This window comes from Haemorhous mexicanus, chromosome 31 (genome assembly GCF_027477595.1).
Source record: "Haemorhous mexicanus isolate bHaeMex1 chromosome 31, bHaeMex1.pri, whole genome shotgun sequence".
Lineage (NCBI taxonomy): Eukaryota > Metazoa > Chordata > Aves > Passeriformes > Fringillidae > Haemorhous > Haemorhous mexicanus.
Window position 1 is genome coordinate 3,430,099 of NC_082371.1, and position 22,071 is coordinate 3,452,169.

At 58.4% G+C, this 22,071-nt stretch overlaps 3 protein-coding genes across 4 annotated transcripts; 2 read left to right on the forward strand and 1 right to left on the reverse strand.

Moving 5' to 3' along the window:
* Positions 1-3: 3 nt before the first annotated feature.
* Positions 4-6,151, forward strand: PRUNE1 (prune exopolyphosphatase 1). 2 transcript variants are annotated; one of them, XM_059871321.1, is made up of 9 exons: positions 4-928; positions 2,227-2,272; positions 2,895-2,999; positions 3,079-3,284; positions 3,885-4,069; positions 4,777-4,935; positions 5,030-5,124; positions 5,214-5,372; positions 5,480-6,151. In XM_059871321.1, the coding sequence occupies exons 3-9, from the start codon at positions 2,931-2,933 to the stop codon at positions 5,801-5,803; spliced, it is 1,197 nt and encodes a 398-aa protein (XP_059727304.1). In that variant the 5' UTR covers positions 4-928; positions 2,227-2,272; positions 2,895-2,930; the 3' UTR covers positions 5,804-6,151. The 2 variants fall into 2 exon arrangements, with proteins under 2 accessions (XP_059727304.1, XP_059727303.1); XM_059871320.1 differs by lacking the exon at positions 2,227-2,272.
* On the reverse strand, positions 6,142-11,171 carry CDC42SE1 (CDC42 small effector 1). Its single transcript, XM_059871322.1, has 5 exons — positions 10,829-11,171; positions 8,466-8,636; positions 8,278-8,388; positions 7,517-7,591; positions 6,142-7,431 (listed from the first exon to the last, which is right to left on the reverse strand). The coding sequence occupies exons 2-4, from the start codon at positions 8,517-8,519 to the stop codon at positions 7,520-7,522; spliced, it is 237 nt and encodes a 78-aa protein (XP_059727305.1). The 5' UTR covers positions 8,520-8,636; positions 10,829-11,171; the 3' UTR covers positions 6,142-7,431; positions 7,517-7,519.
* On the forward strand, positions 9,386-18,328 carry MLLT11 (MLLT11 transcription factor 7 cofactor). Its single transcript, XM_059871323.1, has 3 exons — positions 9,386-9,511; positions 13,933-14,346; positions 16,719-18,328. The coding sequence occupies exon 3, from the start codon at positions 16,726-16,728 to the stop codon at positions 16,987-16,989; it is 264 nt and encodes an 87-aa protein (XP_059727306.1). The 5' UTR covers positions 9,386-9,511; positions 13,933-14,346; positions 16,719-16,725; the 3' UTR covers positions 16,990-18,328.
* The last annotated feature ends 3,743 nt before the right edge of the window (positions 18,329-22,071 follow it).

Below are 22,071 nucleotides of genomic sequence, written 5' to 3' on the forward strand. Positions count from 1 at the left end.
GCGGCCCCTGCGGCGCGGGGGGAGGGGCGGCAGGGACGGACTGGGACGGACTGGGACGGACTGGGATAGTCTGGGCTTATACTGGGACATCTGGGCTGCTACTGGGATAGTTTGGGCTGATACTGGGACGGACTGGGATAGTCTGTGCTTATACTGGGACAGTCTGGGCTGATACTGGGCTGGACTGGGACGGACTGGGATAGTCTGGGCTTATACTGGGACAGTCTGGGCTGATACTGGGCTGGACTGGGATAGTCTGGGCTTATACTGGGATAGTTTGGGCTGCTACTGGGACGGACTGGGATAGTCTGTGCTTATACTGGGACAGTCTGGGCTGATACTGGGCTGGACTGGGACGGACTGGGGTTATACTGGGATAGTCCGGGGTTATACTGGGCTGGACTGGGATAGTTTGGGTTGGTACTGGCCTGTACTGGGACAGTCTGGGGTGATACTGGGATAGTCCAGGGTGATACTGGGCTGGACTGGGATAGTCTAAACTTATACTGGGCTGTACTGGGGTAGCCTGGGCTTGTACTGGACTGTGCTGGGCCGTACTGGGCCATAGTGGGTTGTACTGGGCTGTACTGGGTTCTACTGGGCTGTAGCAGGCCATACTGGGTTCTACTGGGCTGTAGCAGGCCATACTGGGTTATACTGGGCTGTAGCAGGCCATACTGGGTTCTACTGGGCTGTAGTAGGTTATACCGGGTTATACTGGGTTGTACCGGGCTGTACTGGGTTATACTGGGCTGTAGCAGGCTGTACTGGGTTATACCGGGTTATACTGGGATGTAGTGGGCCGTACTGGGCTATACTGGGCCGTACTGGTTTATACTGGTTTATACTGGGGCCATCCTGGCGGTTCCGGCCGTGCCTCAGCGCTGTCATGGAGCGCTTCGTGATGGGGACCCGGGCGGCTCTGCAGGTACGGGGGGATGGGGGGAACGGGGGGTCTGGGGGGGTCCGGGGGGTCTGGGGGGGTCAGGGGAAGGGGGGGCTACGGGGGGGGGGTTGGGGTGCAGGGAAATGGGGGTGCAGGGGAGGAATTGGGGTGCAGGGAAATTGGGGAGCAGGGGAGGAGTTGGGGTGCAGGGGAGAATTCAGAGAGCAGGGAAATGGGGGTGCAGAGAATTAGGGAGCAGGGAAATGGGGCAGCAGGGGAGGAATGGGGGTGCAGGGAATTGGGGGAGCAGGGGAGAATTGGAGGTGTAGGGGAAGAATTGGGGTGCAGGGAATTGGGGGTGCAGAGAATTAGGGAGCAGGGAAATGGGGCAGCAGAAAAATGAGGGAGCAGGGGAGAATTGGGGAGCAGGAAAATGGGGGTGCAGGGGAGAATTGGAGGTGTAGGGGGAGAATTGGGGTGCAGGGGAGAATTGGAGGTGTAGGGGAAGAATTGGGGAGCAGAGAAATGGGGGTGCAGGGGGAGAATTGGGGTGCAGGGAAATGGGGGAGCAGAGAATTAGGGAGCAGGGAAATGGAGGTGCAGGGGAGGAGTTGGGGTGCAGGGGAGAATTCAGAGAGCAGGGAAATGGGGGTGCAGAGAATTAGGGAGCAGGGAAATGGGGGTGCAGGGGGAGAATTGGAGGTGTAGGGGGAGAATTGGGGTGCAGGGAAATGGGGGTGCAGAGAATTAGGGAGCAGGGAAATGGGGCAGCAGGGGAGGAATGGGGCTGCAGGGAATTGGGGGAGCAGGGGAGAATTGGGGTGCAGAGAATTGGGGAGCAGGAAAATGGGGGTGAAGGGGAGGAATTGGGGTGCAGGGAAATGGGGGAGCAGGGGAGGAATTGGAGGTGTAGGGGGAGAATTGGGGAGCAGAGAAATGGGGGTGCAGAGAATTGGGGAGCAGGGAAATGGGGGTGCAGGGGAGAATTGGAGGTGTAGGGGGAGAATTGGGGTGCAGGGAATTGGGGAGCGGGGAGGAATTGGGGTGCAGGGAAATGGGGGTGCAGAGAAATGGGAGAGCAGGGAAATGGGGGTGCAGGGGAGGAATTGGGGTGCAGGGGGAGAATTCAGAGAGCAGGGAGATGGGGGTGCAGGAAATTAGGGAGCAGAGAAATGGGGGTGCAGGGAATTGGGGGAGCAGGAAATTGGGGGAGCAGGGGAGAATTGGGGGTGCAGGGGGAGATGAGCACGCCATGGATTGAGCTGAGAGCCCCAAGTGTGGTGCCCCACTGAGGTGGCACAGCCACACCAGGGACACCCCAAAACCTCTCCCTGCTGCAGCCCCATCCCAGACCTGCCGAGGGCTTTGGGCTGCAGCTGCTCTCGGGTTGGTTTTCTTTTTTTTCCCTCAGTTTCTACCAAAAATTAGCAAATCTGGGTTATGGCAGCAGAGAATTGTCCCAAAAATCAGGGCCTGGGGATGAGATGGCTCCTGTGGGCAGGGAACAGGGGAGTGACATGTTTTTCCTGCTGCTGCAGGCAAGCAAAAGAGGGTGAAACATCATTTTTGGGGTGACAAGCAGCCCCAAACTTTAGAACAAATGGGTTAAAGCACTCAGTGCTCCCAGGGCTGCGGGGCTGGGATGGTCCCTGGCCTCACCTGGTGGCTCAGGTGAGTTTTCCTGGAATCCCAACACATCTCACTCCACACACACGCCCCAAACCCGAGGATTTGGTGCCAGAAATGGATCCCAGGGGTGCCAGGAGCTCGTCAGGAGGCCAGAGGTGGATCCCAGCCAGCCCCAGGGGTGCCAGGAGCTCGTCAGGAGGCCAGAGGTGGATCCCAGCCAGCCCCAGGGGTGCCAGGAGCTCGTCAGGAGGGTGCAATCCGTGGGTGCCACCTGTGATGCGTGGCTCCAGGAGCACTGATGAGGACAAGGGAGCAGTTTGGAGGTTTTTGGAGGACAAGGCCATGCTGCTGCTGTGCCTGACCCCTCCCATCCCTGCAGGATCACATCCAGCAGCACCAGGAGATCCACGTGGTGATGGGCAACGAGGCCTGTGACCTGGACTCCGCCGTCTCCGCGCTGGCCCTGGCCTATTTCCTAGCCCAGGTGAGGCTCAACCACTACCCCAGCGACCACCAGTGGGTCTGGGGGATGCCTCACTGGGTGTGGACCCCCCTTGCTGCAGACCAGCCCAGCTCCCAGAGCCGCCTTCGTGCCCGTGCTGAACATCCCCCGCGCCGACTTCGCGCTGCGGACGGAGACGACGTTCCTGCTGCGGGACCGGGGCATCCCGGACACCTGGCTGGTCTTTCGGGATGAGATCGACCTGAGGGGGCTGCACCACGCTGGGCTGCTCTCCCTGACGCTGGTTGATCACCACGTCCTGCCTGGGTGAGCCAGGGTGGCACCTTGGGGACAGCCAGGGCCACCCTCGCTTGATTTTGCTGTGGGATTGGGGCATCCCGGACACCTCGCTCGTTTTTTGGGATGAGATCGACCTGGCACCACGCTGGGCTGGGATGAGATGGATCTGGGGGTGGCTACACCATGCTGGGCTGCTCTCCTTTACACTGGTTGATCACCACGTCCTGCCCTGGTGAGCTGGGGGGTGGCACCTTGGGGACAGCAGAGCTTCGCTTGATTTTGCTGCGGGATTGGGGCATCCTGGACACCTCGCTCATTTTTGGGATGAGATCAACCTGGAGGGGCTGCATCACACTGGGCTGGGATGAGATTGACCTGGCACCACGCTGGGCTGGGATGAGACTGACCTGGCACCACGCTGGGCTGCTCTCCCTGACTCTGGTTGATCACCACGTCCTGCCCTGGTGAGCTGGGGGGTGGCACCTTGGGGACAGCCAGGGCCACCCACACACAGAGCCACCCAGGATGGGTGAAATTGATCCATTTCTAGGGAGTTTTTAGAGGAAAAAAAGGAATAAGGGGGTTTGGCAGGCTCTGCCAGGGGTGACCCTTCCCGTTGCCCACCAGTGCTGACGCTGCCCTGGACGAGGCCGTGGTGGAGGTCCTGGACCACCGGCCGCTGGAGCGGGACCGTGGTCCCCCGTGCCAGGTGACAGTGGAGCCCGTGGGCTCCTGTGCCACCCTGGTGACCGAGAGGATCCTGCAGGGCCCCCCAGGCGTGCTGGACAGAACCACGGCCGCGCTGCTGCACGGTGAGCAGGGGACAGCTGGGGACAGTGGGGCTGAAAGGGACCTGGGGGGCTGGTTGACAGCAGGATGAGTATGAGCCAGCAGCGTGCCTTGGTGGCCAGTGGCTCCTGGCCTGCTTTGGGAATGGTGTGGCCAGCAGGAGCAGGGAGGTCATTCACCACCTGTGCTTGGCACTGGTGAGGCCAAATCTTGAGTGCTGTGTCCAGTCTTCAGGTTAGGAAGGATGTTGAGATGCTTGAGGGTGTCCAGAGGAGGGGCTGGGAACACAAACCCTATGAGGAACGTTTGAAGGAGCTGGGGGTCTTCAGCCTGGAGAAGAAGTTGTTTAGAAGTGCCCTTATTGCTCTCTACACCTTCCTGAAGGGAGGGTGGAGACAGGTGGGGTCGGTCTGTGACAGAAGCAGAGGATGCAGTCTCCAGCTGTGTCAGGGAAGGAGTAGGTTGGATATTAGGAAACAATTTTTTACCAAAAGAATAATAAAGTACTGGAATGCTCTTCCCAGGGAAGTGGTGGAATCACCAGCTCTGGGTGTGTTTAAAAAAGCCTGGACATGGCACTGGGTGCTATGCTCTGGTGGAGGTGTGAGGGCATGGGCTGGATGATGATCTCAGAGGTCTCTTCCAACCTCATCATTCTGGGATTCTGTGGGGTCTTGGCTGAGCTCCAGCCCTGGGGACGGTGACACCACAGCCCTGCTTGTCCCTGCAGGCACCATCCTGCTGGACTGCATCAACCTGAGCCCAGCTGCGGGCAAGGTGACACCCAGGGACGTGGCCTGCGTGTCCCTGCTCGAGGAGAGGTTCCCGGAGCTGCCAGCCCGTGACGCCGTGTTCGGAGCCCTGCAGGCGGCCAAGTTTGATGTCACAGGTGGGTGTGCCAGGCCAGAGGCACCCAGGTGTGTCCCCCCCTCTCCTTGGGGACAGGAAGGTGCCCTGGGCCTCATCCCCTGGCCACCTCCCAGGGCTGACAACAGAGCAGATGCTGCGGAAGGACCTCAAAGTCCTCTCCAACGACGAGGCTGTCGTTGCCATCAGCGGCGTCTTCGAGGACCTGGAAGTGAGACTCGGGGCTGAGGGGGAAACTGAGGCAGGGAGTGGCACACTGGGGACATCACGGTGACGCCAAGACCCCTCCCCTCTGCCCAGACCTTCCTGCTCCGGCCTGGCTTGCTGCAGGACCTGGAGGCTTTCTGCCAGGCCCGTGGCTACGCGGGGCTGGTGGCCATGACCGTGTCCTTCAACGAACGCCACGAACCCACCCGAAAACTTGGGGTGTACAGCCCACAGGAGCCCCTCCGCAGCACGGTGAGTCAGGGAGCCAAGCTCAGCCATCTCCAGCTGTGCTTTGCCCCAAAACCTGGCAATTTTGGGGGTGCTGGGCAAGTCCCAGCCCCATGGTCACTTCTCCACAGCTGTGCCGGGCGCTGGAGGAGGCGACAACGCCGTCGCTGCTGCTGCGGCCGCTGCCGAGCCCCTGGCCCTGCGTGGCCGCCTACGCCCAGGGCAACGCCGTGGCCACTCGTAAGAAGGTGCTGCCCATCCTGCGGGCAGCACTGGGGGGTCTGGGGGCGGCTGCGGGGGGCCCCGAGGAGGAGGTGGTGCCCCCACCCACCCCCATGAACAGCCTGGTGGAGGAGTGTCCCCTGGCGCAGGCCGTGCCCCCGCTGTGTCCCCAGGATGTCCTGGAGCGGGTCAGCCGCATCGCCGTGGGGCAGCCCCCGGGCTCCCCGAAATAGCAGAGGCACCCCCGTGGATTTTTGAGGTCTGGATGTGAAGTTGGGGTCCCTGAGCAGGCCCCCTGTGAGGTGCCTGGGTGTGGAGGGGTTGCAGCTGCCTCTGTTAGAGCTCAGCTCGTGGTTTGTCCCCCCACAATGGCTCCCTCTGCCCCAGTGGTCCCCAGGGTGGGGTTTTGGGGGTGCCATGGGCAGGAGTTGCACCCCCTTGATGAAGGCGTTGGGGTGATGGGGGAGTTAACGAGTTCTTGATGATCTTCCTTCCTTGGGGGACCCCAGAGAGGGGGTCCAGACACGCAGCTGTCCAGAACTGTCACTGCTTTCCAAGGATTAAATTCCCCTTTTCTTCCAGTTTTGGCTCTTGGCTTTTATTCAGGGATGGGGTGCTGCCCCACTCGAGCTGGGGGTGCACCCCCTCTTTCCCTGGGGTGCAATCCCCTCTACAGTGGGTCAGAGGAACATTTTGGGGTGTCCAAGGAGGGGGTGTCAGTGCAGCCACACTCCCGAGTCCAGCCCAGCCGGGAGGAAACTGGTTGTGCCATAGAAAGTCGTGGCCTCTGCCTGCTGTGAATTTCAGCTTTTCCCAGTGGATTTTGGCTGCTCCAGGAGCAGAGGAGGGAGCGAGGAGCCTGGGGCAGCTCGTGCACCCACCCCTTGGGCCAGCACAAGGCATTTATTTCAAGGGTGGAATGTTTTTTCCCAAAAACCCTAACGGGGCTGGAAAAGCCCAGCTCCCACCAGAGCACAGGGCAGGGGAAAGGCTCTGTCACCCAGCACGTGCTAATTAATATTTAATCCTGGCACTAATTAAACTATATACACCCACACCTAATTCCAGAGCCCTTCTCAGGTCAGGCCCTGTCCGGCCTGGGGACAATCCTGGGTGGAGGGGACCCCACCACGGTCCTGCCCGAGGCCACAGAGGCTGCTCAGGTGGGTTTGGGAGCTTAAAAATAAGAAGAGATCCTAAAAAAAGGAGGGAGGTGGGGGTTTGGCGGCGGTGGAATGCCAGCTGGAGGCACTGTGGGCTCAGAGACACCCGAGCGTTGGGGTTGGATCCTGGTTTGGCACCGAAGCAGCGGGGTTTAGTCCCAGTTCTGCTCCAAAGAATTGGGGTTTAATCCCAGTTTGACATCCAGTCCTGGTTCGACACCAGAACATCTTGGGCTTAGCTCTGGTTTGGCACCAGAATATCGGGGCTTAATCCTGGTTTTGCTCCTCTGTGATGTTCTGGGAGGCATCAAAGCTGCCTCTGCACCATGACTGGTTCCCTGGGGAAACTGAGGCACCACCATGCAGCCCATGGGAGACACGGGAGTGGGAAAAGGGAAAACTGGGAGGATTTGGGACACGTGGGCTGCGCCTGGCAGCTCCTGGCACGTTTCAGGGGGGTGGCTGTGTCCTTTCCAGGTGGGGCAGGAGCTGGGGGCTGCTGTCCCTGCTCCCTCCCCGTGTCACCAGCCAGTGCCTCCAGCAAGGAGGGATTTTCCAGAGGGACGACGACCCAAAGTCACCGGGAGCTGGGTGAGGATGGTGCTGCATAAATACCGCGGGGTTAAAGCACTCCAGGAAGGCTTCTCCTCCAGCGGGGGGATCAGGCAGTTCAAGTTTGGGCTGAAAAAGCCAGGAATCTGTAAAATCCAAGAGGTTATGGGTTATGGGAGTGCTCAGGTGGGCTCTGAGGGGACGCTGGGGGTGCCATGGGCTGGTACTCACACGCTACAACACACGGGAGTTGCTCCACTGTCGCTCCCGGCCGCCCTTGGACCTCATCTCCTGGACAGCACCAGTCTGCAGAGAGGAGCTGTCACCCACCTGTGCCACCCCCCTGGCCCAGCCAGGACAGCCAGCACCCCAGAACAACAGCCAGCACCCCAGAACAACAGCCAGCACCCCAAAACAACACCCAGCACCCAACCAGGAGAGCCAGCACCCCAGAACAACACCCAGCACCCCAAAACAACACCCAGCACCCAACCCTGAGACCCAGCACCCCAGAACAACACCCAGCACCCAACCCTGAGACCCAGCACCCCAGAACAACACCCAGCACCCAACCCTGAGACCCAGCACCCCAGAACAACAGCCAGCACCCCAGAACAACACCCAGCACCCCAAAACAACACCCAGCACCCAACCAGGAGAGCCAGCACCCCAGAACAACACCCAGCACCCCAGAACAACACCCAGCACCCAACCCTAAGACCCAGCACCCCAAAACAACACCCAGCACCCCAAAACAACACCCAGCACCCAACCCTGAGACCCAGCACCCCAGAACAACACCCACCCAACCCTGAGACCCAGCACCCCAAAACAACAGCCAGCACCCCAGAACAACACCCAGCACCCAACCCTGAGATTCTACCACCCCAAAACCAACACCTACCACTCCAAAACCACCACCTATCACCCGGGTGAGAGCCCCAACACCCCAGCCCTGAGCCCCAGCCCCCCAAGAAGCCCCCCCAGGGTACCATGGGCAGCCCCTCTCCCGCAGCCATGTCTCCGGAGCCGATGTGTGTCAGGTGCACGAAGTTCATGGGCTCCCCGATCATGGAGCGGTCGATCCGTCTCCTCCTCTTCTTCTGCAAGGGGATGAAGGCCATCAAACCCTGCTGACCCCACACCCCCTGCCCCAAATGGCTGCACGGGAGGTACTCACGGGCTGGGGCTTCTCCACGACGCAGCAGCCCAGCTTGTGCCAGAAGTCACTCATGCTGCTGGTGGTGGCAGCCAGCGTCCCCCCGGGCTGGCACAGCTGCCGGGACCCCTGGGCAGGGTCACTCCATGGGGACACCTGGTCAGGTGGCACAGCGTGGAGAGGAGCGGCTGGCTGTGAGAGGGAAGGGAGAGTGATGCTGCCAGAGCTCCCCAAATTAATGCTAAAGCAAGTTCTCATCAAGGAACAAAAGGCAGAGAGTCCTCAGCAGAGCCCTGGGTCACACAGGGACCACCCAAGGGGACACCTGTCATTGCAAGGGAGTCCCAGCGACCCTGAGCATCACACAGAGACCCCCAGAGTTGTCCCCATGGCCATGGCTGGGCCTTGTCCCCCGCTCCAGGACAGGACACGGCTGAAGGATGCTGCGGCAGGATGGGGGGGATGGAGGCAGCCATGGCAAATCCCAACTCCCTGAGCCAGGCAGCTAAAAATATCCCGGCCTTTCCGAAAAGGGGCCGGAGCTTGAGCTCTTCCGCTCCGGCTTCTGAAGAGCAGATGGGGGAGAAATAAACAGGGACTGATGGGATTTTATCCCAAACTCCCCAGGTACTGCCTGGGGGAGGCAAGGAGGTGTGGAAAGGGGGGGTTCACCCCTAAAATGGGGGCTTCCCCTCATGCTAAGGAGAGATAACTCCTTAAAAACAAAAGGAGCCAGCGGCACGCAGGGAACTCACCCACCCACGAGGGGCCGTGGCCGGAGCTCAGCCCGGTATCAGCCACGGGAGAGCCCCCAGGGCCGAGGGGTGTCGGACCCACGGCTCCGGCAAACAGGACAAGTTCCTTCCTCTGCCCCTGCGCCGGTGCCGCCGGATGGACCAAAGTCCGGCCGCACTTCCTGCTGCCGGTGGGGAGGAGCGGGGCGGCGGGGCAGCCCCCAAACCGGGGGGCTCCGAGCCCAGCCTCCGCACGGCCCCATCAGCACCTCCGGCCACGATCTGTCCCCAAGAACCGCACGGAGTCACCCTCCAACCGGGCATTCCCATGCGGTGGGTGCCCCCTGTGCCGTTCCCCAATAACCAGAGGACCCCCGTGTCCCCCGCCGTGTCCCCGTCCCCGGTCCCCACGAGCCCCTCCTGGAGCGCTGGCATCGGGCAGGCTGTGACACGTCCCGCTCGGTGCACACCGGCTCCGTGCCCACGCCGTGCCCCCCCTGCCAAACCCGGCCTCTGCCCCCGGCTGCGGGGCAGATGAGGAGGGGGCTGCGGGGCAGATGAGGAGGGGGCTGCGGGGCAGATGAGGAGGGGGCTGCGGGGCAGATGAGGAGGGGGCTGCGGGGCAGATGAGGAGGGGGCTGCTTTCCTTCCCAGCCTGATTTCCTTAGCAAACACGGCCCGGACAGCGCTGGGATCCGGCAGCGCAGCGGCCGGGCCTTGCTGGGGAGGTGCCCCCGAACTCAGCACCGCAGCTGCCCCCGGGGCGCTGGGAGAGCCTCCCTGGGCAGCTCGGCCAAGGACGAGCCACCAGCGAAACCTCCAGGGTCCGCACGGCCACGACCCCCTGCCCGCAGCCCCCCGGCCCCCAAGGCCCCTCCGGCACCCGCCAGGGCCTCACGGCCTCGAAAGGGCGACGGCGGGGCCGGCTCCGGGCGGTTCTGGTCGGTTCTTGCCCCCCGATCCCCGCTTTGGGGGTCTCACGCCCCCCGCCACCCCTGCGAGGAGTCGTGGCCGGGTTCTGCCCACCTGGGCAGCTCGGTGGCCCCGGGCACGGCGGCTTTGGGCCCGGCCCTGCCGGCACAGGCAAAATGACTTCCCGGTTGGGAAAGCACCGCCGGGCTCTGCGTCACCGGCGGGCTCCGGGCAGGGGGGTCCGCTCCGAGCCCCCCAGCACTGGGCTCCCCCACTGCCAGGGTACCCGCTGGGGTCTCCCGAAGCTCGGAGGGAAGGCCAGAATGTGGGGTGGACGGGGGGACAGTCCTGGGGTGCCCGGGACCCCCGGGATGGGCGGCAGAGTGGGAGGTGAATTTCCTTAGTGAGGGACGGTCCCGGCTGCGACCCCCGGGGCAGCGGCTGCTCCGCGGGGCTCCGGCACTTCGGGGGTCCCAGCCGGGTTTGGGACCCCGGGTCCTGGTAGGGTTGGTGGGACCCGGCAGGCCCTGGGACCCCGGTGGTCCCGGTTGGGTTGGGGAGACCCGGCGGGTGCCGGGAGGGCTCCCCGGTTGAACCAGCGAGCTGCAAGGGGGGTCGTCCCGCCGCCCCGCTCCCGTTCCGGTGCCGGTCCCGGTGCCCTCTCCGCCTTCCTACGGCGGTTCCGTGGTCGCACCCTGCGGGACCGGCCGGTTCCCGTCCCGGTGGCGGCCCCATTACCTGTCCCGGCGCGGGAGCGGCTCCCGGGGCCGGTGTCCGGCTCGCAGCCCCACGCGTGGCTCGGAAGTCCCGGTCCCGGTCCCGCTGCCGGTGTCCGGCTCGCAGCGGCCCCAAGAGTGGCCCGGGAGTGCAGGTCCCGATCCCTGTGCGAGCCCCGGTCCCGGTGCTGGTGCCGGTCCCGGTGCCCCGCTCGCAGCCCAGGCGTGGCTCGGGGGTCCCGGTCCCGGTGCGGGTTCCGGTGGCGGTACCCCGCTGGTAGCCGCAGGCGTGGCCGGGAGGTGCCGGTGCCGGTGCCCCGCTCGCAGCCCCAGGCGTGGCCCGGTGCGGACGCGGCGCAGCTCCCGCCGCCCGGCGCGGCTCGGCTCGGCTCGGCCCGGCCCCGGCACAGCGCCCTCGCCGGGAACCGCCGGCACTGCGGGCCCGGGGCCCGGGAGGAACGGGGGGCCCGGGAGGAACGGGGGTCCCGGTAGGAATGGGAGTCTCCAGGGTCCCAAGAGGAGCAACTTGGGGGTTCTTGAGGTCCTGTTAAGGCTGGGGGTCCCCAGCTGGGGTGGAGGGGCTTCCAGGAGCTCCGGGGGAATGCCAGGGGACCAGGTAGGGCTGGGGGTCCCCAGCAAGTCCCAGTTATGTTCCCGTGTGCCCCCGAGCCTTATTCCCGCTTTTTCCATGGGTACCCCAGAGCCCGTGGGGCACCCAAAGGCGTGGGAACCCCCGAGCCAGCCTGCAGCCGGTGCTGAGTGGTGTCACCATTTCCAGCTCGGTGCCCTTCCGCTTGCACAACATCTGGTGGGCTGCTGCCACCACCGCAGTCCTGCCACTGCCACCAGCACAGCCCTGCCACTGCCACCAGCACAGCCCTGCCACTGCCACCACCACTGTCCTATCACTGCCACCACCACTGTCCTATCACTGCCACCACCACTGTCCTATCACTGCCACCAGCACAGCCCTGCCACTGCCACCAGCACAGTCCTGCCACTGCCACCACCACTGTCCTATCACTGCCACCACCACTGTCCTATCACTGCCACCACCGCTGTCCTGCCACTGCCACCACCACTGTCCTGCCACTGCCACCACTGCAGCCCTGCCACTGCCACCAGCACAGCCCTGCCACTGCCACCACCACTGTCCTATCACTGCCACCACCACAGCCCTGCCACTGCCACCACTGCAGTCCTGCCACTGCCACCACCATTGTCCTGTCACTGCCACCACTGCTGTCCTGTCACTGCCACCACTGCTGTCCTGTCACTGTCACCACTGCTGTCCTGCCACTGCCACCACCATTGTCCTGTCACTGCCACCACTGCTGTCCTGTCACTGTCACCACTGCTGTCCTGCCACTGCCACCACCACTGTCCTATCACTGCCATCACCACTGTCCTGCCACTGCCATCACCACTGTCCTATCACTGCCACCACCACTGTCCTGACACAGCCACCACCACAGCCCTGCCACTGCCACCACCACAGCCCTGCCACTGTCACCACTGCAGCCCTGCCACTGCCACCACCACAGTCCTGCCACTGCCACCACCACAGCCCTGCCACTGCCACCACTGCTGTGCTGCCACTGCCACCAGCACAGCCCTGCCACTGCCACCACCACTGTCCTATCACTGCCACCACCACAGCCCTGCCACTGCCACCACTGCTGTCCTACCACTGCCACCACTGCTGTCCTGCCACTGCCACCACCACAGCCCTGCCACTGTCACCACTGCAGCCCTGCCACTGCCACCACCACAGCCCTGCCACTGCCACCACCACAGCCCTGCCACTGCCACCACCACTGTCCTATCACTGCCACCACCACAGCCCTTCCACTGCCACCACCACTGTCCTATCACTGCCACCACTGCTGTCCTGCCACTGCCACCACCACAGCCCTGCCACTGCCACCACCACAGCCCTGCCACAGCCACCACACAGGAGATGCCCCTGTGTGAGCCTCGGAGTGTCCCTTGCTGTGTCAGCCCCCAAATCCCAACCATCCCCACTGCTCCCACTCCAGAAATCCTGAACAAGGCAGCACTGTCCCCACTCACTCGGGTCTCTGTCCCACGCCTGTCCCCAGCCATCGGGTGGCCCTGGCTGATAATACCCCAAGTGTTTGTGACTCATTTCATTTTTTTTTTTGGTGTTTGTGCTGCCAGAGGACATTGTCCCCCTTGCAGCCCTCCCAAAACCCAGAGCAGTGCCCTCATTGCTATGTCCCCTCAGGGTTCAGCCCCAGGTCCCTTCTCAGAGAGGGACACCACAGTCTTTGGGCTGTCACACCAGCAGGTGACAGACACCCCAAAGAGCAAGGAGACGGGTGACATCCAGCTTCTCATGAGGCTGCTCAGCCAAACTGCACCCCATGGCCTGAGGGACCCCCAAAAACACAGCAGCTCAACCCTTTGGAGGGACCAGCATCCTCCAACAGCTCCCAGCTGGAATTTTCCCTGTGCTGAGTGCTGCAGGGGCCTGGCTGAGACCAAGGATCTATTTTGGAGCAGGATCTTCTTTGCCCATGACAGTGCTGGGAGGAGGAGGAGGAGGCAGAAATAGTCTGGCTGAAAGCCAAGCACTGGCAGAACAGCTTGGCACCATCAGAAATGAGCTGCATGCTCATTTCTGATGGTGCCAAGGGAACAGGGAACAGGGAGGAAAAGAGAAAAAAAAAAAACCTAAAGCTCCAAAAGAATGTTGATCTCAGGCAAAGCCCAGGGAGAGGAGGGCAAGGGCTGTCCTCAGCCTCTCAGGTGCATGGATGTGGCCTGTGCCCCCAAAAAAGGTGTTTGGGGTCTCAGAGGTGCTGGGGCAGGGAGATTCCCTGGTCTGAGGGGTTGCATCGGGGTTTTCTTTGTTGTCAGCTGTGGGGTGAAGTGGGGTGTGAGGTGCCCCCAGCCTGGGTGAAGCCCCCCCTCAGCCCTGGCAGTGATTGATGCCAGTTTTGGGTGTCTCCCTCAATTTCTAGTTCCACGTCTGGCTTCGGCCACAAAGCTGGGATATTTTTGTCATGTGGCCTTAGGACCAAATACCCTCAGTTTCAGAGTAAAAAAAAAAATTTGGTTTTTTTTTTCTGAGCCAAATTTCCCTGTGTTTGACCTGCACAGTGCCCTCCCAAGGTTTGGGGGTACCACAGCCCCCCAAATCTTCACGTGCAGGTTAAAGAAATATCCCCCAGCTCCTTGCAGACTGCAAATGATTCCTCCCAACACGCAGCTGAAGGCTTGAGGAGTGAACCAGGTTTAATATATCCTCGGCTTGGGGGTCCAGCGCGCAGCATCTCCGCCCCTGCCGTCCTCCCCCTCCCTCCCTGGCGCGGGTGGGAGCCGCTGACTCATCTGCCATCATCATCATCATCATCATCATCCTCCCCCCACGAGGAAGGGCAATTGGAGGGGCTGCATTGCAGACCCAGCAGCGCCGGCAGACAAAAGCGACGCTGCTCCGCCCGCGGCTCCCCGGCACAAAGAGCCCGGCCCGGCACCGAGCTCACCGCTCCCGGCACCGCCCGCCCTCCGCAGGTAAGGGATGCGAGGATGCTCAGCCAGAGGATGCTTTTTATTCCGGCAAGGATTGGGGTGTTGGAATTTCTTTTTGAGGGGGGGGAAATGAGCCACAGCCAGCGGGGATTTGAGTGGAGAAAGGTGGTTTTGGTTCCATGGGATGAGTAGGGCAAACTGAGCCTGTGGGAAATGCTCTTTTTTAGGGGTGACACGCCACACAAGAGGGGTTTTCCCTCCACATTCATTCCCTTTTCCTGGATATTTGATTATTTTACTTGTCACTAAACTCTCTTTCCCCCTCTCTGGTCACTAAACTCCAATTTTTCACCATTTAGAGCTTTAAAATCCATAGCCACAACACCCATCACCATTAATAATTCTCTACCCTTGTGTTGCAAAAAACTCACGGATAGATCCCAAGAGATGGATCCCCCAGGAATAAAAGAGACTATTTTAAAGTTCTGTGGCTCACTTTACCCGGAGGGGGTGACACAGGAGCCTTTCATAGCCTCTGAGTGACATCCAGAACCTTAAATTTAGCAGCTGATCGCACCGATCCAAAATATGCCTGAATCATCCTTGAGAATTTTAAGACGGGGAATCAGCAAGAAAATGAGGATGTTTTGGGTTAGTCTGCTTTTTTTTTTTTTCCCCACCTCCGGTGCCAATCGAGGAGGTGAATGACACAACCCTGCCGGGGAGAAGCCAGGCAGTGACTCAGCTCCGCCGCCAAGAAGCTGATCCACGTCTTGTCCTGCTCTTTCCCAATTTTTTGGTGGATCGGGGTGGAGCTGCAGGGGGAATTCTGCAGCGGGGATGGATGGACGGATGGATGGCACGGCAGGGATGGGTGGGGTGTGGTGGGAATGCCGGGCGAGGCTCCTTCCAGCCCGTTCTAGAGGGTTCGGTCAGGGGAGGGAGGGATGGGGTGGGATCAAAGGGGAGGGGGCTGCACAGGGACCCCTCCTCACTGCCCATTCCACGGGGATTCAGCTCAGGGAAAGGTGTGCAGGGGTGGAAAAAGAGTGAGTTTGGGTGTTGGCAGGAGGGATTTCAGGAGGAGCAGGTGGGAAGGGGTTAATCCCCACCCTGCCCTCCCCTCCCGTGCTGTTTGTCTGGGGAAACTGAGGCACGGCTTGACAAATCCCTTGGGCCCCCTCCGAATTACCGGACAAGGGTGTGGATAAAACTCTGGCAGAGCTCGAACCTGCAGTTAGACCCAGCCTAGAGTGAAACCTGCACAACCCCGTGCTCTCCTCCACCACCAACTCCTTTTTAGGGGATTATCCTAAAAAGGATATCCCCCTTTTTAGAGGATTATCCTTAAAAGGATATACCCTTTTTAGGGGACCATCCTAACAAGGATATCCCATTTTTTGGGGGTTATCTCAAAAAGAATATTCCCTTTTTGGGGGATTATCCTAAAAAATTTTGGGGATTATCCTAGAAAGGATATCCCCTTTTTAAGAGACTATCCTTAAAAGGATATCCCATTTTTGGGGGTTATTCCTTAAAAGGATATCCCATTTTTTGGGGGTTATCCTAAAAAGGATATCCCCTTTTTTGGGGGATCATCCTTAAAAGGATATCCCATTTTTGGGGGGTTATTCCTTAAAAGGATATCCCATTTTTGGGGGGATCATCCTTAAAAGGATATCCCATTTTTGGGGGGATCATCCTTAAAAGGATATCCCATTTTTTGGGGGTTATCCTAAAAAGGATATCCCCTTTTTTGGGGGATCATCCTTAAAAGGATATCCCATTTTTTGGGGGTTATCCTAAAAAGGATATCCCATTTTTGGGGGATTATCCTAAAAAATTTTGGGGATTATCCTAGAAAGGATATCCCCTTTTTAAGGGACTATCTTTAAAAGGATATCCCATTTTTGGGGGGATCATCCTTAAAAGGATATCCCATTTTTTGGGAGTTATCCTAACAAGGATATTCCATTTTTTGGGGGTTATCTCAAAAAGAATATCCCTTTTTTGGGGGATTATCCTAAAAAATTTTGGGGATTATCCTCAAAAGGATATCCCCTTTTTAAGGGACTATCCTTAAAAGGATATCCCATTTTTGGGGGGATCATCCTTAAAAGGATATCCCATTTTTTGGGGGTGATCCTAACAAGGATATCCCCTTTTTTGGGGGTTATTCCTAAAAAGGATATCCCCTTTTTTGGGGATTATCCTAAAAAGTTTTGGGGCTTATCCTAAAAATGATAGCCCCTTTTTTGGGGACTATCCTAAAAGGATATCCCCTTTTTAGGGCATTATCCTACGGGCCAGAGTCAACATGGCAACACCTGAGATTTCTGCCCACTTTGGGGCAACTCCTGTGTTTTCAGTAGAGCTTTTCTCTTCCTTTTCTTTCCCCGGGTGCCCCTTCACAGCCTGAAAATGCTGGACACCATCAGCAGCCAGTACGACTCCTTCATCTACTGGAGGATGCCGATCCCACGGCTGGACATGGCCGAGCTGGAGGGGCTGGGGCTCGCAGACATGGCCCTCTACAAGCCCAAGGGAGGGCTGGGCAAGCTTGGTGACCACCGAGGCAGCCAGGAGCTCTCCCAAGAAGAGGACAGTCTGCTGCAGTTCAACAGCTTTAATTTCTGGCGAGCTCCCATTGCCAGCATCAGCTCCTTAGATTTCGATTTAATTTGAAGCCCTCCCTGCCACTCCTCACCCCCCTGCTCTCTCTCTTTCCGCCAGGATTTGGTTTTGGTGTCACTTTGGAGGTTGTTGGGTTGGGGTTTTTTTTGTTTCTGGGTGGTTTTGCCATTCCTCATTCACTCATCAGCTCACCTCGATGGTGATGGGCTCCCCAAAAATCTCCAACCCCTCTCTGCCCCTTTTCCTCCTGGAATCACAACAGCACTGGGGGCAAACTCCAGGGGAAGGGGCACAAACAGCCCCTCTCCATTCCCAGGGGGTTGGGGAGGTGCCACCCCCGTGTCAGCGTGGCTGTCCCCACCCTGTGTGACAATTTCTCAAGTGCTTTTTTAAGAAACTCGTTTGTGCAATCGCCCTCGTTCTGCAGAAAGCATCGACCCTCTGCGCTCCCCTGGCCCAATTTCTCAAAATTCCTCTTCGTCCCTTAACCTTCCCCTCGGGAATGCAAGGTGGAAGAGGCAGGGGTGTGCCCAAGATATCAGCACAAACCTTCTTCTTGAGAAAAAGAGTCACTTTGAGCCTTGTGGTGTGAGCCCAAGCAGAAAAAATGATGTCCAGGAGGGTAAACAGACATGGAAATGCTCTGACTTTGCTTAGTGGGGTCAAGGCCAGGTGTTTATTGCCCCCAAATTTGATTTTTTCATCCTTTTTTTACACCCCACAAGGTTTATTCCCAATGCTGGGACAGATGCTGGGTACATTGTGGGGTGTGGAAGGGTGATGGGGCAGAGCTGAAAGGTGGATCTTACCCCCAAATGAAAATATTTCAGGTTTTCCACCCACTTAATCCCTTTAAAACCAACAACAAACAATGCTGCAATCATTCAAGCAGAAGCCTTGAGTTTTCTCCGGGGAGACTTTCACCTGCTGAGGTTTATTTCTGAACATCATCACAAAATGGGAGGAAAAAAACCCAACCTGGAATAATTATTATTTTTTTCCCCCAATATTGTTTTCTGGGATTGATTTGTCTTCTTGAATGTGCTTTTTTTGGGGTTTGATTGGGATGAAGTGATGTGGAGCATCCCAAAATCATCCTGAGAGTTGGGGGGTGTGTGGCTGGGGGCAGGCTGAAGCAGCACTTTAAAAAGTGCCAGGAATAGCCAAAAAATTAGAAAAATCTGCATTCTACTATGAAAAGTGGATGCAGCTCTCCTGTAATCTGCAGAAAGAATCAAGCGTGCTGATTTTGAACCATCTGTGTAAAACCAGAGATGAAAAATGTAAACTCTCCTCTGCAGAGCTGCTTTGACTTCTGTGTTCCCAGCTAAGAAAACCTGCAGGAGAAGTATTTATTATGAAACTTTAAATAAAATCGGTTCAAAACATACACATTGCTGTGGACATGCAGACTGACATCAAGTTTTTTGGCATTAAAATGTCTCAAATCTCTTTAGAGTGAGCTGGGAATTCAGCCTTATGTCTTTGCACAAGCTGGGGAAGACTTAAGCGTGGAAAAACTAAGCCTAAAAGATTATTATAAGCACATTAAGGATATTATTTAGCTTTTCCAAGCCTCACAGGAAGACACCCCAGAGAAGAAACAGGCCCCCAGAGCACCAATTTTACCTCAAAAAAAGGACATTTTGAGGGGTAACACACCTTGGAGAGGGGGGTTTGGCAGCCTGAGGGGAGCAAAATCCTGGACTGGAAGGCGCTCAGAGGGGACAGACATACACAAACTACTGAAATACGCACATATAAATACAGATATATTTACAAATCCCAATTATCAAAGTTTTAAAGCACATCCAAGCCACCCCTTCTCCGTGAGGCGCCGCCGCCATTTTATACTTGGCGCAAAAACGCCTCGGCCGGACCTAACTCCGGGAACCCTCACGGCCCAACCCTACTGCTAGATATCCTTCCGCCAGAGGTAACCCCTCCCCTGCCAGGCCTCTACCCACGGCCCCAGGACGGGGAGGACGACGGAGAAAAGAAGGAGAAATCCCCGCATTCCCCACAGTTCCCGCTGAGAGCGAGTGCGGGGCCAGCCCGATCTTTCTGCGCCCTCTCGAGGGACTCTTTAATCGTGGGTTCTGTATCCTTCCGCTCCCTCACGGGCTCGCTGTTGGGGCCGCCATTTTGTGAGGCCGCGGCGGGAGAGGCGGGGCAGCCGCGGGCCCGGGCGGGGCCGAGCGCCGTCAGCGGGGCCGGGGCCCCTGAGGGCTGACCCCCGTGAGGGGAAGGTCTGCGATCTTGGGGGTCTGAGGATGGGGGACACCCATAGGGGTCTTTGGGGACCCCCGTGAGGGGAAGGGCTGCGATCCTGGGGGTCTGAGGATGGCGGACACCCATAGGGGTCTTTGGGGACCCCCGTGAGGGGAAGGGCTGTGATCTTGGGGGTCTGAGGATGGGGGACACCCGTGAGGGGTTCAGAGGGCTCCCAGTGAGGGAATGGGCTGGAGGGGACTCAGGGGCGATCTTGGGGGTCTGAGGATTGGGTCCCCCATGAGGGGCTTTGGGGACCCCCGTGAGGAGAAGGGCTGTGATTTTGGGGGTCTGAGGATGGGGGACACCCGTGAGGAGCTTTGGGGACCCCCGTGAGGGGAAGGGCTGCGATCTTGGGGGTCTGAGGATGTGAGATACCCCTGAGGGGCTTTGGGGACCCCCGTGAGGGGTTCAGAGGGCTCCCAGTGAGGGAAGGAGCTGGAGGAGCCTCTGAGAGGGGCGATCTTGGGGGTCTGAGGATTGGGTCCCCCATGAGGGGCTTTGGGGACCCCTGTGAGGAGAAGGGCTGTGATTTTGGGGGTCTGAGGATGTGAGACACCCATAGGGGGCTTTGGGGACCCCCGTGAGGGGAAGGGCTGTGATTTTGGGGGTCTGAGGAGGGGGGACACCCGTGAGGGGCTTTGGGGACCCCTATGAAGGGTTCAGAGGGCTCCTAGTGAGGGAAGGAGCTGGAGGAGTCTCTGAGAGGGGCGATCTTGGGGGTCTGAGGATGGGGGACACCCGTGAGGGGCTTTGGGGACCCCCGTGAGGGGTTCAGAGGGCTCCCAGTGAGGGAAGGAGCTGGAGGAGCCTCTGAGAGGGGCGATCTTGGGGGTCTGAGGATTGGGTCCCCCATGAGGGGCTTTGGGGACCCCCGTGAGGAGAAGGGCTGTGATTTTGGGGGTCTGAGGATGTGACACCCATAGGGGGCTTTGGGGACCCCCGTGAGGGGAAGGGCTGCGATCTTGGGGGTCTGAGGATGTGGGGACACCCGTGAGGGGCTTTGGGGACCCCTGTGAGGGGAAGGGCTGTGATTTTGGGGGTCTGAGGAGGGGGGACACCCATAGGGGTCTTTGGGGACCCCCGTGAGGGGAAGGGCTGTGATCTTGGGGGTCTGAGGTTGGGGGACACCCGTGAGGGGTTCAGAGGGCTCCCAGTGAGGGAATGGGCTGGAGGGGACTCAGGGGCGATCTTGGGGGTCTGAGGATTGGGTCCCCCATGAGGGGCTTTGGGGACCCCTGTGAGGAGAAGGGCTGCGATCTTGGGGGTCTGAGGATGGAGGACACCCATAGGGGGCTTTGGGGACCCCCGTGAGGGGTTCAGAGGGCTCCCAGTGAGGGAATGGGCTGGAGGGGACTCAGGGGCGATCTTGGGGGTCTGAGGATTGGGTCCCCCATGAGGGGCTTTGGGGACCCCCGTGAGGAGAAGGGCTGTGATTTTGGGGGTCTGAGGATGTGGGACAACCATAGGGGCCTTTGGGGACCCCCGTGAGGGGTTCAGAGGGCTCCCAGTGAGGGAATGGGCTGGAGGGGACTCAGGGGCGATCTTGGGGGTCTTGAGGAGGGGGGACCCCCGTGTGGTGGGTGCTCACCCAGAGAACAAATCCCATCACAAACATCTCATCTCGCCCTTCATTCTTACACCAGGACAAATTCTCAAAAATCTCTTTCCTTCAGCAAACCCCAAAACCACCTCAGGTAATGTCTTAGGGGACCTCGAGTGTGAAAACCTTGGGAAAAAAAAAAAAACCCTAAGATCGCTCTCCAGTAGAGGGCAGATGGATATTTAGGAAAGTAAAAGTGCTGAAATGTGGCCAAACACGCCCAGCTGCTGCTTCCTGCCCTGAATGTTTTCACCAGACGAGATAAGGGAGGAGGATCCCACTCCTGGTGTAAATAAAGGTGGTTCCAGTGTGAGTGGCCACTCGTGGGCTTGGCCAGGGCCTGCTCCAGCTCTGGAGAAAATGGATTTGGCTGATTGCAAGAGAGGAATAATGAGAATTCCTGCCTGTGCCAAATCCAGAGTGGAACAGTTTGCTTTGCTCTTTACCGCCAGCGTTGAGTGTTTTGCTTTGTGTAAACACTGAGTAAGGAAATTCCTGGATAAGCAGGTCTAAGAGATGTGTAGGTTGCTCCTTATTTATTCTATTTATTTATTCTTATTTATTCTATCCCATATTAGATGGAAATAAAGAGGTTTCCCGTTGTTCCTTGAGCCTTATTTTGACTGGGAAAACCCATTTAACTCGGTTCTAGGTGCAAATTCTTTTTGAGTAACCACAGTTTTTCTAATAACTCATCAAGTTAATTTTGTGCATTTGGGGAAACCCAAACTGCTGTTTCTCTGCAGTCTGAAAACTTTTTGGGAAGCTTTTTGGCCTCATCCTGCAAACACTTCTGCATGTGAGTAATTCTTTGGTCAAGTGGGACTGTTCACCTGGGTGAGTGTTTGCTTAGTAGTCAGAGAATAATTTTGAAATCCCAGATCCTGACATTCCCACCCAGAAAGGGCTCAGGAACAGCCCTGCCTGCTGCTCTGAGAGGTGAATTTTGCATTTCCCACGAGATGGCATCAGCAACTACTTTGATTGTAACAAAACCATTTAATTGAACGCTTCCAGATAAAGACTTTTCTTGTCTCTCTCTTGTTTTTAAGTGGGAACAAGGATCCTTAGCTGGGCTAAAGGGGAATCTGGTTCCAAGGTGCTGAAAACTCCAGGCTTGGGCTGTTTTCAGTGCCAGCCCAAATATTCTATGAAACAAACCTGATAAACTTGCTAAATCGAGTAAAAGAAGAGAGAAAAAGCAGATTGCAAGGGTTAATGAGAAGAACTTTAGGTGACCTTCCCTCTGTGTGCCTATA